Genomic DNA, 19,272 nt, shown 5'->3' with positions numbered 1-19,272 from the left:
GCTGTAGCTGAGCTGATCTGAAGCCAGGAGCCTGGAGTTTCTTCGGGTCTCCCACGCAGGTGCAGGGACTCAAGGACTTGGGCCATTTTCGGCTGCTTTCCCAGGCCATAGCAGAGAGCTGGATCAGAAGTGGAGCAGCCGGGACTCAAATTGGCACCCGTATGGGATACCGGCACTGCCGGCGGCAGCCTTACCTGATATGCTACAGCGCCAGACCCACTTCCTTCTTCTGTTCACACACATTTTGAATGACTCTAATTATTTTATTTTAATGCACACCCCCAAGTGTCAACATAGTATATGATAAATAATAACGTCTGTTTCTTGTTGGTTGAGTAACTGTTGAATGAGAGACTGAATCTACCTAACATAGATCAGATATCCTGAATTCTGCTCTTGGAACTGTTTCTGGGATAAGGCTTGTCCCATGTGGTGGTGTTACTAAACAACAAATGAAATTATGCCATTATCCTTAGAAAAATTTAAAATACTTTTCCTGATTACAAAAAGTTTGTAATCAGAAATTTATAGGGAATTTAGATTATACAGTAAATTACAGAAAAGAAAAATTAGTTCTAGTCCTTCACCCAGAAATAATTTAAAACAATTGTTTATCCTGTAATCTCTAATCCACTTTTCTCTCCAAATTTGTCATACTTACTAGTGTTATTGCATAATAGCCCTTTCAGAATTACCTGTCTATGCTTTTAATTTTCTATTTGTTTTTTAAAGATTTATTTATTTGAAAGGCAGAGTCAGAGAGAGAGAGAGATCGATCGATCGATCGATCTTCCAGGCACTGGTTCACTCCCCAGATGCCTGCAACAGCCAAAGCTGGGCCAGGCCGAAGCCAGGAGCCAGGAAATCTGTTCCGGTCTCCTTAGTGGAAGGCAGGATTCAAGTAATTGAGCCTTCATCTGCTGCCTCCCAGACACAGTAGCAGGAAGCTGGATATGAAGTGGAGAAGCGGGGACTTGAACCAAGCAATATGATATGGGATGCAAGTCACCCCAAGTGGCAGCTTAACCTGCTGCAAAACACACCCCTCCCCAGTCTGATTTCTTTATTTCTGCTGGGCTTCATAGGATATATAATCACTTACAGATTGATTAGTTTCTCTTTTAAATGCAAATGGAGATTTGTCTGCCTTATTTATTTGTACTTGTGCTGCTCCTTGTACCTGCTGATTATCTCCTAACGTTCTTAGCCCTCTGTCACATCAGCTTTTGGAAAATGGTAAAAGCCATTAAATATTTTTTCTGCAGGTTCTGTTTTTATTCCTTGTAGAAGATAAATATATTGCCGGCGCCGCAGCTCACCAGGCTAATCCTCCGCCTTGCGGCGCCAGCACACCAGGTTCTAGTCCCAGTTGGGGCGCCGGATTCTGTCCCGGTTGCCCTTCTTCCAGGCCAGCTCTCTGCTGTGGCCAGGGAATGCAGTGGAGGATGGCCCAAGTGCTTGGGCCCTGCACCCCATTGGAGACCAGGAGAAGCACCTGGCTCCTGCCTTCAGATCAGTGTGGTGCGCCGGCTGCAGCGGGCCGGCCGCGGCAGCCATTGGAGGGTGAACCAACGGCAAAGGAAGACCTTTCTCTCTGTCTCTCTCTCACTGTCCACTCTGCCTGTCAAAAAAAAAAAAAAAGATACATTTCAATTAAGATTGTTTTATAGCTTTTCCAATTCTTCCCAACATTTGTATTTGCTGAGATATAATTTCTTTGAGTATTAGGATGCAAAGATAAGCTTTGCTAAGATTCTGCGGAATAAGATCATAAATAAGTGGTTGGATTTGAAATCTCTAGTTTACCAGGTAGATTATCCAGTGTACCAAACTAATCATTGTAATCCCCTCAGCCAACATGTATTTTACGCTTTCTGTGTGACCAGGTTACTATTTAAGGCAGGGAAAGGGGTGAGGGGAATAGGATTGTAGTTCATCTTTTCATTAATAATCTGGTTGAAAAGTTTTAGTATTTCTTCTTAGTATATGTGTCAGTAATTATTTCCCATCTTTTTTTATTTTTAGCTCAAGGAGAAATCGAAGCCATAGTTGTGCCTGTTTGCTTAGCAATCCTCTTCACAACTCTTCTGGGAGTGTTGTTCTGCTTTAATAAAAGAGACCTGTAAGTAGCATTATTTGTATTTTTTGCATTTTTCTCTAGCTTTAGTGACCATAACTTACATACCATAAAATTCATTCATTTTATCATTTGATAACTTTTGTGTGTAACTTCTATACAATTAAATATAGACATTTGCATCACCCTGAAGAGTTCCCTTACTCTGATTTGTAGACTCTCTTAACCCTCAAATTCAGGCAATCATTGCACCTGCTTTCTGTAACTGTAGTTTTGCTTGTTTTGCGGTAAAGTCTTTGCCTTATCATAATAGTTTTGTGTGGTTAATCCATGTTGCCCATACTGACATTTTTCTCATTTTTACTGCTGTATTCTACAGTATGTATGTATCAGGATTTATTTTTTTTGGAGCTTTGTTTCTTTTTGCCTGTTATGAATAATGTTACACTGAACATTTACATCATAAAATTTTGAACATGTGTTTTTATTAATATTGAATAGATAGGATTTAGAGTGCTTGGTCATATGGTCTGTTTAACTTCATGAGAAGCTGCCAGACTTTTTTTTTTTTTTTTTTTTTTTTTTTTTTTATGAAGAGATAGCAAGAGATTTTTGGTTCACTCCCCAAGTGGCCCCATTGGCCAGGGCTCTGCCAGGCTGAAGACAGGAGCTAGGAGCTTTTTCCAGGTCTACTTTGTGGGTACAGGGGCCCAAATACTTGAGCCATCTTCCATTGCTTTCCCAAGCACATTAGCAGGGAGCTGCATCAGAAGTGGAGCAGCTGGGGTCTCCAACTGACACCCATATGGGATGCCGACAGCTTTACTTGATATGCCACATCATGGGCCCCATTGCCAGAAGTTTTCAAAGTAGCTATACCATATTACATTCCCACTAGCAAATACCCCATATCATTACCAATACTTAGTACAATGAGGTTTATTGATTCTAGTGGGCATTTTAGTACTGTTTCATAATGGTTTTGATTTTTTTTTCTCTGATGGCTGATGTTGGAACTCTTCATGTTTGTTACATACCTTCTTTTGTGATGTGTCTATTGAAATCTGTTGCTCATCTTCACTTGAGTGGTTTGGTTAGTTTTGAGCTATAAGGGTTCTGTTAGAAAAATTTTAACAAATCCATGTTTTGCAAACTTTTGTCACAGTCTGTGCATTGCATTTTTACTTTCAGAACTATGACTTTAGGTAAGAAAGTTTTTAATGTTGAATTCCATCCTCTTACCAGTTTTTCTGCACTGTAGTTCCTGAGTTTTTTGTCCTGTTGAAAAAATCTCTGCCTAACTCATTGTCAGATATTTTCTCCAATGCTTTCTTCTTAAAGTTCAGTAGTTCTAGCTCTTTATGTCTGTGATCTATTTCAAGTTAATTTGTATATGGTGTGAGGTCAGGTTCAGACTTAATTTTTTCTCCACAGATTTCCAGTTCCAATATCATTTATTTTGAAAAGACTGGTTTTTTTTCTGTGATAGCTTTGATACCTTTACCAAAAATCAGTTTTTTGTTAGTCTGTCCTTATTTTGGGACTTAGATTTTGTTCCAGTTATATGTTTAGACTTAAGCCTTAACTGTCTTAACTAGTAAAAGGGGTCTTCAAAGAGTTCATGGAAAATGCGTGTTAAGAAAAAACTTCATCAATTTCAAAATTTTGTTACACCAAAACAAACTTTGAAAAAAAAAAATTTGAGAATCATTGGGCTCTCCATCTACTGGTTCACTCCCCAGTAACATAGCAGGGAGTTGAGGGTGGGGTGCAAAGCCAGGAGCTGAGAACTCAATCCAGGTCTCCTACTTGGGTGTCAGGAACCCAACTGCTGGAGTTAGGAATTGAACCTCTGCACTCCAGTGTGGGGTTGGGACATCCTAACTGACAAATTAACTGCTAGACCAAACACCCATCCCTAAACTTTCAATTCCATTTTTCCAACAACTTTTTTTTTTTTTAAAGATTTTATTTATCGGATAGGCAGAATTAGGAGGATCTTTCATCTGCTGAAAGCAATGGCCAGAGCTGGGCCAATCAAAAGCCAGGAGCCGCCTCTGGGTCTCCCATGTGGTTGCAGGGGCTATTTTCCCGTGCTTTCCCAGGCCATTAGCAGAGAGCTGGATCACAAGAGGAACAGCGGGACTCAAAACTAGTGCCCACGTGGGTGGCTGGCACTGCAGGCAGAGGCTTAGCCTCATTAGGCCACAGTGCCAGCCCCTTACCAACAACTTTTTGAAGTACTCTCATGTAGTAAATATTGAAAATAGATAGAATTTCTCCATTCTGTTCTTTTTCAAAATTACTTTGGGTTTTTTCTTTTCCCTTTTTATATTAATTTTAACATCAGCTTGTCAATTTCCTTTGAAAACAAAGAAACCCTGGTATGATTTTTATTGGTATTTTATTAAATCTATAGATCAGTTTGAGTGCTGCAGTGTTAAATCTTTCAGTCCGTGAACCTGAGTTTTGATTTTAGAGTGTGTTAACAGTTTTTAGTGGACAAATCCTACACATCTTTTCTTAGATTGTTTTTTAATCATAAATCAAATTTTTAAAATTTATTCCTGCTGACTTTTTACAAATATTGATTGTGTATACTAAAACTGTTAAGTTCATAATTAGTAGCTATTTGGAATCTAGAATTTTCTCCATACACAGTCATTTTGGCTGCTAGTAGTTACGGTTATTCCAAAATGTCTTCATGCTTTTAGTTCTTTTTGTTGTTGTAATGCTCAGGCTAGGGCTTCCAGTACAGTGTTGACTAGAAGTGGTAGGAGCTGAAATTTTGCATTGTTCCTGATTTCAGAGGAGAAAGCCTCAGTCTTTAATCGTTAGATGTGGTATTAACTGTAAGTCAGGGACATTTGTATGTATTTTAACGTGAATGGCTATCATTTTGTCAAATGCTGTATCTGAATTATTGAGATGGTCATAGCTTTTTTTTCTGCCTTTCTTCTGTGAATAACAAATTGTATTTTGCTGGATTCGGTGTTCTTGAAAGACATTGGTAGTTTTTTCCTGGAGATACCTGTGTCTGGTTTTGAAATCAGATTAATATTGGCCTCATAAAATAAATAGGAATGTGTTAACCTACTTCCCAAGTTTTCTGGAAGAGTTTTATTTATTTTTTCAAATATTTTATTGAAATTCACAATTAAACCCCTACAGATCTTGAGTTTTCCTTGTGGGAAGGTTCTTAATGAAAATTTCATTGATCTTTTGAGTAATGTGGCCATGGGCTCATTGATCAGCTTTACTGCTTTTTATATTATCTCCGGGCTTACAGGTGCTTCCTGCAGGAGAGTTAGGGGTGGTAGGATCTCTCTGTCTTATCAAAGTGCCATTCTTTTAATTTCAATTTTTATACTTAAGTAGGATTCTTATACTTAAGTAGGATTCCGATTAAATGGACCATTTGAATAAAGTGGATATTTTAAATGCTAACCTTTTTATGTAAAAAAAAAAATCAAGTTTATCATCTTATTGTGAACATTTATTTTTATTATCTGGATTTTTTAAATTGGAAATTGAATAAATTTGCTTTTGTGTTGTTGGTAAGAGTGTACCACATCATGTTGTACCCTGGGTAAAGTTTCTAAGTGATTTTTATTGCAGGATTTGATTAGAGAGATTTTTTTTAACTGAATACTGATGATTAGCTTTTGCCTTGCTAACAATTTGTTTCTCTAAATACATTAAGATCATAGGTATTTATTGGTCAGAAGACAAAAATTTTGTTTGCGTTTTGGATCACATAGGTATTTTTTGTTCATGATTTTAAAACTTCAATGAAAACACTTAGGAACTTCTGCTTATTACATACGGGTCTATCTACCATGTTTCTTTTCTTTTCAGCATTAAAAAACACATCTGGCCTAATGTTCCAGATCCTTCTAAGAGTCACATTGCCCAGTGGTCACCTCCCACACCTCCAAGGGTAAGATAAAATGCTTCTGAGTTGTTTGTATTACACACAGGCATATTGGGATACACTTGGACTTCAGCCAAAAGACAGCAGGCCGAATCAAGAAATAAATGAAAGTAAAACAGTTCATAAGTGAATTTTAGTTAAAATACCTTCATATTCCAGGAGTTATCATCCATGTGGCATATTTGTTCTGACATTCCTAATTTCATTTAGCAAACATTACAGTTATTTGATCTTGAAAACACAATACTAAAGTGATAAAACTGCTGGATGGGAACTCTTAGAGGCTTACAACCAAGTTTGCCTTTTTTTTTTTTTTTTTTTTTTTTTTTTTTTTTTTTTTTGACAGGCAGAGTGGACAGTGAGAGAGACAGAGAAAGGTCTTCCTTTGCCATTGGTTCACCCTCCAATGGCTGCCGCGGCCGGCGCGCTGCAGCTGGGGCACCGTGCTGATCCGAAGGCAGGAGCCAGGTGCTTCTCCTGGTCTCCAATGGGGTGCAGGGCCCAACCACTTGGGCCATCCTCCACTGCACTCCCTGGCCACAGCAGAGAGCTGGCCTGGAAGAGGGGCAACCGGGACAGAATCCGGCGCCCCGACTGGGACTAGAACCCGGTGTACCGGCGCCGCTAGGCGGAGGATTAGCCTAGTGAGCCGCAGCGCCGGCCCCAAGTTTACCTTTTTAAACTCTGAATTTAAATTTACCCTAGAGGCAAAATCATTTGTATGTATCCTTAAATATCTAATTCATAGATTAGACTGTGTTGCATATTTTTATATTCCACAAAACCCGAGTCATTCACATTTGATTTTGCTTAATTTTTCTATTCAGTTACTCCTGTGCTTCCTGGTATTGCAATGAACTATTAAATACTATTTGATAAACTAATGGTCTGCAAACTTTGAAACCAAAAATACTGATTCAGAAGTTCTGAGACAATTCAGACTTCTCAGACTCATTTGTCAATATTTCACATATCAATATTTGGGCAGTTAACAATATTTTAAGATAACGTAGGCTATTTCTGTACCACTGAAAGTTGAGAACTTTGTCTTCTAACTCCTATCAGATGTAGCTCAGAGTTTCTCAATGAACAAATGCCAAAAGAGATAATCCATTTTCTCTCTTTCTTAGCACAATTTTAATTCTAAAGATCAGATGTATTCAGATGGCAATTTCACTGATGTAAGTGTTGTGGAGATAGAACCCAATGACAAGAAGCCTCTCCCAGACGATCTGAAGTCCCTGGACCTGTTCAGGAAGGAGAAGAGCGGCACCGAAGGGCACAGCAGTGGCATCGGGGGCTCTTCCTGCATGTCATCTTCGAGGCCGAGCATTTCCAGCGGTGATGAGAATGAATCTGCACAAAATACCTCCAGCACTGTCCAGTATTCCACGGTGGTGCACAGCGGCTACAGACACCAGGTGCCGTCAGTCCAAGTCTTCTCAAGATCCGAATCCACCCAGCCCTTGCTGGATTCAGAAGAGCGGCCGGAAGATCTACAGTTAATAGATAATGTAGATAGTGGTGATAACATTTTGCCCAGACAACAGTATTTCAAACAGAACTGCAGCCAACAAGAAACCAGTCCAGATATTTCCCAATTTGAAAGGTCAAAGCCTGCTTCAGCAGTCAGTGAGGAAGATTTTGTTAGACACAGACAGCAGCAGATTTCGGATATGGTGCAGTCCTCTGGGTCTGGGCAACTGAAAGGATTTCAGGAAGTTTCTGCAGCGGATGCTTTTGGTCCAGGTGTTGAGGGACAAGGAGAAAGATTTGAAACCGTTGGGGTGGCAGCTGTGATTGATGAAGGAATGCCTAAAAGTTACTTACCACAGACTGTACGACAAGGCGGCTACGTGCCTCAGTGAGAGACTCGTGCCTGTTACAGCTTCAGCATACCTGTAAAGTACATTTAAAGATCGTTTATCTGTGATTTCAGATAAAAAATAATCTTCACTCCCTGAAGATGATCATTTGCCCTTGAGGACAAATCTTACATGGGGCTATTCCCATTCCAGAATATCTGGAATTCAACTTCAAGCACTACATAAACTGACTTTATCCTCTGAATAGCTGATTGACTTTGTACTGTTTCGGGATGGTTGCACTGAAGAAAAACACAGCTCATCTGATCTGAAATGTATAAAGTAAATGTATGAATGGTAAGCAGCGGTAACCTTAGCACAGCTGTACTGATCTTGATGTGAGTAGTCAACCAAGTGGCATGGGCATAGCTAATACCAGAAAACAGGAGGAGCAAGGTATAAGCTCTCTACTTCAGCTGACAGCCTAATTTAAACAGAGGTCCACAGAGCATGACTATGAGCCCAGCTTTTGTTGTCCAGCATTTATATTCATAGCAACATAGAAAATATTTGTCAGTTCTTTCATAGGTAACGACACTGCCAGTTGTTACAAGAGGAAAGAAGTTGAGCTTTAACATGACATATTATATATTAAAATGAACTATATTTTTAATCTATTTGCTTTTTATCATTATTAACAACCTTTTTATTTTTAAAGGTCCAGTTCACAAACTCACTGAGTACCCTTGAAAAAGCTAGGAATGAATTTGGTTGACAAAGCACTTTACACATTGCCTTCAGCTTAAAATGTGTTTTAATTGAATATACTTTTTCTAAGCATACTGAGGTTTAAAATTTTTCTAGGAGGTGTTTGAAGGAACTAAGGAGGACTTTGGGCAGTACTTGCCAAAACAAAAGAGAACCCCCAAAACTGTGAATATTGCTGGTAGCAAAATCCTAATTGTACAGACATTTAAAGAGATGGCATTTTATTTAACATCTGCCAGTTCTGAGGTAGGATGAAACTTAGTTCTACATTGTGATTTAAGAACATTTTAAACCTCTTCCTAACAGTTCTCTTCTTCAGGGGAGAAGGCAGCCAGGCCTCCAGAGTTGAGTGCTAAAGCCTCTCACACACTTAGGCCCTCCCCGAACCACCACATGTGACAGAGACGGGGGCCGAATGAGTAGGAAGAAATTGCCATGTAGGGTTGTGGTAGATTACTGCTATCAAGTGAGGGTGGAGGAAGTAGGGTTGTTTTTCTGTCGTATTTGAGGTTCAGAAACCAGGCAGACTTAAAATAGTTTGTAGAGGTAATAGGAGACTAAAGGCTAAAAGAAGTTGGTACACCTCTATAATCGAAATAGAATTCTGCTTTTTACTAAGATTGTTGTTCATATTAGGCTTTCCGGTATATTTTACCCTTTGTATTCTTGCAGTTATACAGTGTCTGATACTTTGTGAGTCCTTTCACATGCATGATCCTCCGTGTGATAGAGACCCAGTTTCCTGCTTTAGACAAAGCCAACAGAAGTGAAGTAGATGAAGAAAGAGGGGTCCGCGAGGGATACAGAGGTTTGGACTTAGGCTGCGGGAGGATGGCATCGTCACCGTTTTAGTCGGTCTTCAAAGGCTGCCCCTGAGCGGGACCGAATTTGCCTTGCTATGTTTGTATGTCTGGGAGGAAATTTAGACTTAGGACGTTTTGTGTGTCTTCCAGATAGTAATCATGTACTAGTAGCTGTGTTTTGAAGAACGCTGTCGTTTTTTGGAGGGCACTTAGAAAATGGGAACGCATGATCTAAAGAAAAGAGAATAAAACAGACTTGCATGTTGAAAACTGTATAGAACATGGGACAGTGAGAATGCCCCCAGCCACAAGAGCACTTTAACATGTTAAGTGCATATATGGTTACTGTCAAAAGTTTATTCAGGAAACAAATATACATTTGAGCACTAATATGTAATGTACATCTTTGCCCTACAGAGAAAAGCAGTCAAAATGTTTTAAATACAGAGCATGTCCTCTAGAATAATCTGTTCTGATGCATGTACATTGCATTTTACATAGGCAGAGAAAGAAACTGATTGTGGAAAAAACAGCCTAAGAGATAGGGAATTTAATAGTTTAAGATCTTTTAGTGTCTAAAAATGTTTAAAGTAATGCTAGTACTTCAGAAAATAGCCTCTTTGTAGACAAAAGCAGTTCACTGCTTCTAATGCAGCTGCTGCCTCCTTTAAGAAAAATAAAGACCCAATATGTTAGTAGGTGTTGCTATTGCAATTTGTCTGTTATTTTCCTCTCTCAAAGGCATAATGCTAACTGAGAAAACTATAAATCATAAAGCTTTATACTCCTTAAGATCTAGAATTTAATCCTTTTTTAGCTTGGATGAGTTAGCACTCAAGAACACCCAGCATTTGAGCAGGAGGAAAAAACCAAATCATTCATGTGTTCAGTATTCATGTCTCTTTCCTACCTAGTTGTTCACTTAATCGTAACCCAATTCCTTGACAAGGGCATGAAACTAGCCAGTGATCCTAGCTCTTACTACAAAGTTAAAGGTTAATAAAGCTGAAATATGCTTATAAAAATTTATTTATTAAAACTCTTAAGTAGAACACGTAATTTTAGGAATAGAAATCAAAGTTTTAAAGATGTGTTTTCTATCCAATTAGCTAGTTAAAACCATGGCAAAAATATAGGAGTATAAGGCTCATAGGTAATTCCCCAAAAATTTGTTTCCTGACATACAATGACCAAGTAATTTCACACTGGAGAATATTACACATCATTCTCCTGGTTTTGTTCAATTGGCATTAAGACCAAATTTCTAAACCATGTACTTCTAAATAAGCTGCATAAAACTTAAAGTTCAGTTCAAGAAAATTATTGGAATAGCTTTCCTGTGTAGGTACCATGTTAGATTGTAGTGCCCAGGTAGGATAACTGTAGAAATTTTCATACTTTTTGGTAAATTAAAATGAGCTATAAAATGGCCAGGTATTTAGAGTTAACCTAAAATTAAGCATTGTCCTAGATTTCAGTAAAGATATAAACTAACAAACCTACACCCTAATTCTTCTTGGGACTGACCTTGCCTGCAGTTCCCTTTTAGACTGCTTATATACAGGATTCAGATGTAAGTCCAGATAGAACTGTCCAAAGCCAAATGTCTTTGGATTTAGTCTATTTTTCCATCATAAATGCTACTAGCAAGTACATTAGCATGATCTTCTGGTGAACGCTGTATTAAAAATTAAAAGGTGGCAACTCGGGTGTGCTACTAACATTATATTCATTTGTTCCTAAATTCTAAGGGTTGTTTTTTTTTTTTCTTCTGCTGTCAGTATTTCCCTCCAACGTGGTAATTTGATTTCATTACCTGGTTGTGCTTTAAAGTTAATGGGTCATAATGAAAAATGCAGTTAAGGCCAGTGGTGATAAATGTTCCAGATTTTTTATCTCTTGAATATAGGCTTTGAACAGTAACTACAGGTTTCCAATGTTGGTACAAGAATACCAAACTGTGATGTGTCTGAAGCAAAGGGATATTTTAAAAGTTATATTTGAAAATTATTTAGTCTTAATGTACATGTTTTTTGAATATGCTCTAAAAATAAGTGCAATTTGCTAGCATGACAATGCAGTGATAAGCATTATGTCTCCTTTTTATATCCTAACTATCTCCCATTTATGTGTAAACGCAGTCCGTCCTTGTTCCTTTGTTGTTTTACCCCACTTCATCTAACTTCATTGGAAAGCTTGTCTGTCTGTTATATATACTTTAATCTTGGCATGTGCTAATTGTAACCACAGCTATTATTGTTTTGTTGACAAAACTCTAAGTGTTACATAAACTGTCTATATATCAGGTCTAATTCTGTAAGAAATAAATTTCTGTTCCGTTTGTTTCCCTGTGTGGTGGCTGTAATGTGAAGTGTTGCTGCTGGTGTCGGTACACACAGGTCTTGGAATCTGAGTGGCCTGGGGCTTCTGTGGTGCCAATTTGCCACAGTGGAGTAGGATCTAGAAGGAAGTTGGTACGTTGTCTTGGCGTTAATATCATAGCAGGAAGATGGCAGATTCATTACCGGTTTTCCAGATTGACTCCATGAGTTGGATTTCCCACGTCTTGCCTCCTAGTAGATGGTCTTTCTTACCGTGCATGGAGGTGCTGCGCCTCCTTGTGGCCTGTCTGTGCCGGCACTCTGCTGTCTTCACCCTTGCTGGGAGGCTGAGGAGCAGACTGATGGGACCCATCCCTCTGCTGCTCGGAGTCACTGAGCAAGAGTGTCTGAGACCCAGTCAGCAGAAATCTGAACAGAACGACACGTCCTCACAGCCTGCCCTCCCCTAGAGCGGGCCCTCAGTGTGGGCCGCGGAGCCAGCACGAGCGGCTGTCCTCCCTTCACGGGTGAGCACCCTTATCACGGAGTAAATCTGGAGAGCTGGTAAGGAATCTGCCTTCTTCATTCCACGTTACTGTGCAGAAGTTTTTGAAATGCAGGCATTTTTTTTCCCCATAGACATTTTCCTTAAATTTCCAGAGCAGAGTTTAGAGAAGTAACACCCTGGCTTTGTATGGGACTGCAGTTCTGACAGGCCTCGCCTGACGTCTCCAGAGCGTGGTCGCTGTCCATCCTGCTTCCTAAGACTCGCCTGTTTGCCCAGCCTAGCAGGAGACACTTCCTTACTCAGCACCGATTCTCTCTGCATGTAAGCTTTTCTTTTTAAGATAACAGCATCGCTGCTACACACTCTTCTGTAGTTGATGTAGTGAACAGGAGGGAAAGGAGGGTGTAGTATAGCAGATGGGAGTCCGAGAACCCCGCGTCACGGTAAGTGGCTCCGGGTCCTGCGACAGCTCACTTAGGTTGGCCAGAAGACCCTAGATGGGCTGCTTTGTTTCAACAGCTAAAATTGCCCTGTCTCAGAGCCAGCGTGGTGGTGCAGAGGAGGGCACGGCTTGTGACGGCGGCGTCTCACTTCAGAGCACCATGGAGTCCTGGCCGCTCTGCTGATGCAGCAGATGATGACCCAGCTGCTTGGGCCCCTGCCACCCACCTTAGAGACCATGGACTTCCAGGTTCCTGGCTTTGGCCTGGCCCAGCTGTTTCATTTGGGGAAATGAAGCAGCAGAAGGAAGATCTGTTTCACTCTGCCTTTCAAGTAAATGAATTTTTAAAAATTGTCTATTGAGGCAGAAAAAAATACATTCAAATTTTAAATTAAACATTTAATTACTTATTTCCTCCCAACTGCTAAAGGTTTTAAACAGAGGCACAGTTGTCAAAATTTATACATCTAGAGTCAGCCAGTCAAACCTGATTGTACATTATTCCTTGTGACTATGGTCATACCATTTACTCATCAGAAAAGGACAACTAGAATTGTCATTTACAATTCTAGAACTTTCTTAGTGGGACTTCTACACACACACATACCATGTAAATGCCTGTTGACTACAGACAGCTGTTTCAAGCAGAGTAGCCAGATAAGCCGTCAGAAGCTGCCCCCCACCCCAGAATCTGAGCCAGCACTGGGTGAGACCAGTTCGGGGACCTTACACTTCAGTCCGAACTGCTTTGCTGAAGGCCTCTTCGTAATAGGCATGAGTAAATGGCAACGTGTATAAATGTGAGTCCTGCCCAGCAGGAAATTAAGATAATACCCTTGCAGTTTTGGGATGGCCAGCAAAAGCAGGTGGACCAGTGACAGCTTTTGAATGAATGTAAATTTCTCTGGAACTGGTTCTGTAAGTATTGGGAGGGAGAGCATGTTCTTAAGTGAGTGAAAAGATACTAAAAAGCCCTGTGATTCTGACAACACAAGCAGTCCAAGGACAAAGAGGCAGCCACTCTGTTATGGGCCGCAACATGGAGCTTACCACTGGCTTAGTCTGTACTGACATTGGCCAGGGTTACAGCTAGTGCTGGAGCCTAGGAGAGGACCTCCGAGGTTCCCTAGTGCATCCAACCTCCTGCAGCCTCCTCGCCAGCCCCCTGCTCTCAGTAAGTTCCTAACACATGGGTGGAGTCAGTTGGCTGCTCCTCTCCCAGGCAAGCTCACATCACTTCTCACCTGCTGGGATGGGTGGCTGCATGCTAGTGCAGGCACCACCTAGAGTGTTTTCCCAAGTCAGCAAGTCCTTAGAAGTGTATGAGGTTAACAGCAGCAACATCTTACAGACTGGCTGTGAGGAGTTGGCTAACTTGCCCAGGGTCATGGCAGACAAGCAGAGTATAATACCAACTGGAACCTGACCCCTACGTCCATACCGTTTGGCACACGAAACAACCTACCTGCTTTCAGCAGAGACCTTAGGTGGCAGGAGCCCCGCACTTGAGCCATCACTCCTGCCTCTGAGAATGGATTAGCAGGAAGCTCGATCCTAAGCAGAGGGTGGACTCTAAGCCAGGCACTCCATCTCAACCAACAAAAGATCTTCCCTCCCTGACTAGCACAGACATTCTTATCATGGGCGGCAGCATCTGAAAGAGTTAGGTCTCTATCTCATGGACATGCTTCCACGGGACTCGGATTTCAGCCACAAGAGAGGATCCTCCATTGGTAGAATCCGGCTCATTTCAGCCAGTACAGAAGGACCTGGGGGCAGACACCTTTCCTGAGTGTTCAGACTTTCCCAGGCCTGTAAGGCTCTGGGCCCTCCCAGGCTTTCAGTGCTCTTGTCCTCTCCTGCATCTCCACTGGGTGGCAGCACTGAGCCTTCGTGGGCTGCTGCACTGGCCACACTCCCCACACTGGCTTTCTTTCGCTGTAGGGCCTGCTGTGGCGCCTTCCAGCCTCCTCGCCCGCCACCCGCATGTGATAGGTCCCTAACACACCGAGTATCTTTACCCTCCTGGCCTGTACACAGGATTTCCTCTAATATGTTCTCCAGATTCCAACCCCTGTTTAGCTGGAAAATTCTTACATGTTCACCAACCCAAACAGATCCTCCATCAGGGAGCCCTTCCATTCTCCTTCCCCCACCCAGCCCCCAGTTAGCATCCCCTGTGTCCTGAGGCCAGGCCGATGGCCGAAGTTAGTCCTCCTCTCACCTAGCAGTGACCCCTACCTGGAGGGTGGTGGTCACCCCAAGTCCCTGGCACCCGGCATTGTGCTGGTGTGTAACAGGTGTTTGGTAAAGCTTGTTTTTATGAAGAGATGAATGGATGAGTAGATAGACCAGGTTTGCCTTCATTTTTCTGGTGTGTATGGTTTTTAATGTTTTTTGTCTCAGGTCTCTTTGAACCCAGAATGGCACACACAATGCCCGAGGCAGTCAGAAGTGTGCTACCTGCCCCTGCAAAATGAAGCTGTGATCCTCACCCCAAGGGTAAAAACTGAGGGGAAAAGAAAGCCCAAATCGGGGCCATTGCTGTGGTACAGAAGTGTAAGCTACTGCCTGCAGTGCCGGCATCCCATACGGGCACCAGTTCAAGTCTTGGCTGCCCCACTTCCTATCCGGCTCCCTGCTAATGGCCTAGGAAAGCAGCAGAAGATGATCGAAGTGCTTGAGCCCCTACTTCCACGTGGGAGACCGGGAAGAAGCTCCTGGCTTCGGCCTGGCCCAGCCCTGGCTGGTGTGGCCATTTGGGGAGTGAACCAACATGATGGACAATATCTCCCCTTCCCCGTCTTCTCTGTGGAAGATGGCCCACGTCCTTGAGCCCCTGCTCCCACACTGGGAGACCTGGATGAAGCTCCTGACTCCTGGCTTCAGATCAGCCCGGCTCTAGTCATTACAGCCTTTTGGGGAGTGAACCAGCAGATGGAAGATATCTCTCTCTCTCTCTCTCTCTCTCTCTCTCTCTCTCTCTCTCTCCCTCCCTCCATCCCTCCCTCCCTCCCTCCCTCTCTGTCCCCCTCCCTCCCTCCCTCTGTCTGTAACTCTGCCTCTCAAAAAATCTCATTTTAAAAATGGAAATCATGCTTTCAGCAAAGTCCAACAGCAAACACGTAGAGAAAACCAAGGGCAGTGTGGCTACTTAAAAGTCACCTAGTCCAAACCTCTCATTGCAGAGACAAGGAGAGCGAGGTGGGAAGAGGACAAGCCTGTGGACTCCCCAGCAGCTCAGGAGAAAACACTGATGTGGGGTTCATGAGAGCAAAAAGAAGGCAGCCCTGTCCCACGGAGGGTATTTCTGGAGAGGAAGATGAGCAAATGCTAGCATCAGGCTTAACCGTAAAGAAACACTTCAGAAAGGGCCGGTAGGTCAGGCCTCACAAACAAGGCTACAGGTTCTCTGCAGGCCCAAGCACAGAGTGATTCCTGGGGCTGGGGTTTGCCTCACAGCTCAGGTGCTCCCGTCCCCTCAGAGTACCTGGGTTCAATCTCCAACTGCAGCTCCCGACTCCAGCTTCCTGCTAACGCAGACCCTGGGAGGCGGGGTTCATTGCTCAGGTGACTAGGTTGCTGCCACCCACGTGGGAGACCCAAGGCACGTTCCTGGCATCAACTCAGAGGCCCCATCCTGGCTGCTGAGGGCATTTGGGAAGTGGCCCGGCAGCTGGGGCAGCACTTGCATGAACTCTCTCTGTGCCCCTTAAATGAATTAAAAATAATAAAATAATTCCCTAACTCCTCCATGAGAAGAACCTAAAGAAAAGGTTTTGGACATCTTACGTGTGTAAGCTTTAGAGACATTGACTAAATAGCTACTTGCGTGACACATTTTCAGTCAGATGCTGCAGAGTAATGCAGGCGTTTGGAATGTTGCTTCTCCCACAGGTGCCTCATGCAATACTTGTATGGAGCTCCTCGCCTGCACTTACATTGGGGCCTTTTCCCGGTTATCTGCGCACCGTTCATACACTTTATCACGTGCACATACTTTCCCTCAGCTGCCTTACAAACGCCTCTGCCTCTCAGCTCATTAGTGCAACTGCTCAGCATTTTGCTTTTGTAGATGTCTTTAAAACACTGGCATCTCACATCTTTAATACTGGGCTCATACCCCGGGAGCAATTATGAAATTTTTTTAAAGACTTATTTATTTGAAAGCCAAAGTTACAGAAAGAAAGGGAAAGAAGGAGGGAGGGGGGAAGGGAAGAAAGGGATGAGGGGATAAGGGGGGAGGAAGGGAGGGAGGGAGGGAATAAAGGAGAGAGCAAGGGATAGATAGGGCACCTTTATCTGCTGGGTCACTCCCAAAATGGCCACAATCATCAGGTCTGGGTCAGGTTGAAGCCAGGAGCCAGGAACTTTTTCCTGGTTCCCCACAAGCATGTGGGCCATTTTCCACTGCCTTCCCAGGCACATTAGTGGGAACTGGATCAGAAAGGCTCTGATATGGGAATCTGGTGTTGCAAGTGACAGCTTAGCCCGCTGCGTCACAGCACTGACCCCAGTTGCTAAATCCTCATTCAATGCCTTTGGCTCTGATTTCTTCTGGTGAGGTCCGCATGCCCCTCCAAATTAAACATTAACATTGAGTGGGGGTCATTTTGGTGACTGGGTCTTTCTCAAACAGAATTTCATTTTCAAAGAGAAAACCGGTAATACGAGAAACTTTGTAAGTGGAAAGCTGGTTGATTACCTGATTTTATCAGTGTATACTGAATACATGTGTTGAAATACTATACTGAATCCCATAAGAGTATTACATTTTATCATAAAAAATAAATAGGGGAGTCTCAGGGAAGAGTTAGGAAGAAGAGTTGGTGTGGTAACTCTACAGAAGAAGAAACTCTACCTAAATTGGAGGAACACAGTACCTACATGGAGGGCGAAGATGCACAAAACTTAGGACCCCACCATCTCAGAACCTCTGCACCAGCATTGGAGAGCAAAGTGAGACCAGACTGCAGCAGCCTAGGCCCCTAGCGAAAAAGCTGCAGGAATAGCTTAGAGGAAATCCAGTTTGGAGCCCCGTGGGGAATAGTGTACCTGCCAAACTAGAGGATTAAAAAAAACAAAGGGAGTGGCATGTTTTCTCTCTCCCTGATCATCCTGCAAAGGTGTCCTGTAACAAGCTGACAGAGAGCAGGTGCCATTTTGGACATACATAACATCTACACCAGCTCATGTCTGTGCCCAGCAACCAAAAGGCAGAGACTCCTGAGTCTGGTGGGGAAAATAGCAGGGCTGGGTGCTTATGACTGTGAGAGGCTTGTGTGCCAGGACTGACTGTGAAAACGCTGAGGCTGTGTGGGAGGATGCAGGGTGTGGCTGGGACATTGGGAAGTCACTGTGGGAGGCGCCACACACTCAGTGCTCCCTGGTTACCTGGCCAGAGATTGCTGGGGAATCCAAGCTTACACTGAGGACTGAACAGATCCTTTGGGTGGCCCTTGTGGCAGAGCAAATAATATACCCACTGGGGCCAGGGCACAGGCACTGGTCTCCTTTGAGGAGAGGAGCCCAGCTGAGTCTATGCCAACAGACAAGAAGAAACCTCTCTTCTAATTAAAAAAGAAAAATTTACTACACCAAACCTGGGTGTGTCATCTCAGACATGCCCTTCACCCTGTAGCACTAAACAGAGCTCCCTGGCCACTCCCACCACACGCCTCTAGCTATTCCCCGAAAGCAGACACTACTTATCTACAGAGGCATAGTCCAAAGATAAAAGCTGTAACAGCCAAAAAACAAAGAAAAAAAAAAAACAAGGAGTATCTCCAAAATGCCAAATAAGTGCACCAATTCAAGAAACAAGAATTCAACATGATACCCCCAAAAGAACACAGCACCTCAATACTAGATTATGAAGATGATGAGATTGAAGAAATGCCAAAAATGGAATTCAAAAAATTGATCATGGGATTACTTAGAAGTAATCAGAAGCAAATACAAGAACTCGTGAAATCCATACATGACATGAAAGAAAATTTCTCCTAAGAAATTGAGATCTTAAAGAGAAATCAAATTGAAGACTTAGAAATGAAGAATTCAATAGAACAAATGAAAACTGCAGTGCAGAGCCTTAACAACAGAATCAGTGAAGCAGAGGAAGAATATCAGACTTAGAAGAAAAAGCACAGGAAATTATACAGTCAAACCATAGAAAAGAGGAAATTAGAAAACTAAAACTGTTGGGAATCTACAAGATACCATCAAATGACCCAACATATGGATTCTGGGAGTTCCTAAAAGTGTGGAAAGAGAAAGGATTAGAAGTCCTTTTTAGTGAAATAATAATAGCAAACTTCCTAATTTGGAGAAAGGGAGGGACATCCAAGTACAGTAAGCACATTGAACAAGTAATAATTATGACCAGAAAAGATTTTCACAACACACTATAATCATACTCACCACAGTGAAACATAAAGAAAAGATTCTAAAATGTACGTGAAACACCAGATTACTTTCAGAAGTTCTCCAATTAGACTCACAGCAGACTTCTCATCAGAAACCCTACAGGCTAGGACAGAATGGTGAGATATTTTCCAAGACTTAAGAGAAAAAAACTGTCAACTCAGAATACTATACCCTGAAAAGCTCTTATT

General features: G+C 42.4%; 1 protein-coding gene across 3 annotated transcripts in view; it reads left to right on the top strand.

Annotated features, from left to right (window-relative positions):
• IL6ST (interleukin 6 cytokine family signal transducer) overlaps positions 1-11,732 on the top strand; it is a 56,490-nt gene extending 44,758 nt beyond the window's left edge. For all 3 annotated transcript variants that reach the window (XM_008262226.5, XM_089313172.1, XM_017344725.4), the window contains 3 exons: positions 2,026-2,122; positions 5,936-6,017; positions 7,142-11,732. In XM_008262226.5, the coding sequence (XP_008260448.2) occupies positions 2,026-2,122; positions 5,936-6,017; positions 7,142-7,879 (917 nt within the window). In that variant the 3' untranslated portion in view covers positions 7,880-11,732. The remainder of the gene's footprint in view (positions 1-2,025; positions 2,123-5,935; positions 6,018-7,141) is intronic.
• The last annotated feature ends 7,540 nt before the right edge of the window (positions 11,733-19,272 follow it).

The sequence above is a fragment of the Oryctolagus cuniculus genome, chromosome 14 (assembly GCF_051225735.1).
Source record: "Oryctolagus cuniculus isolate XC-2025 breed Fujian yellow rabbit chromosome 14, ASM5122573v1, whole genome shotgun sequence".
NCBI lineage: Eukaryota > Metazoa > Chordata > Mammalia > Lagomorpha > Leporidae > Oryctolagus > Oryctolagus cuniculus.
The sequence above is the reverse complement of the archived record's forward strand: the minus strand, read 5'-3'. Positions and strand labels throughout refer to the sequence as shown.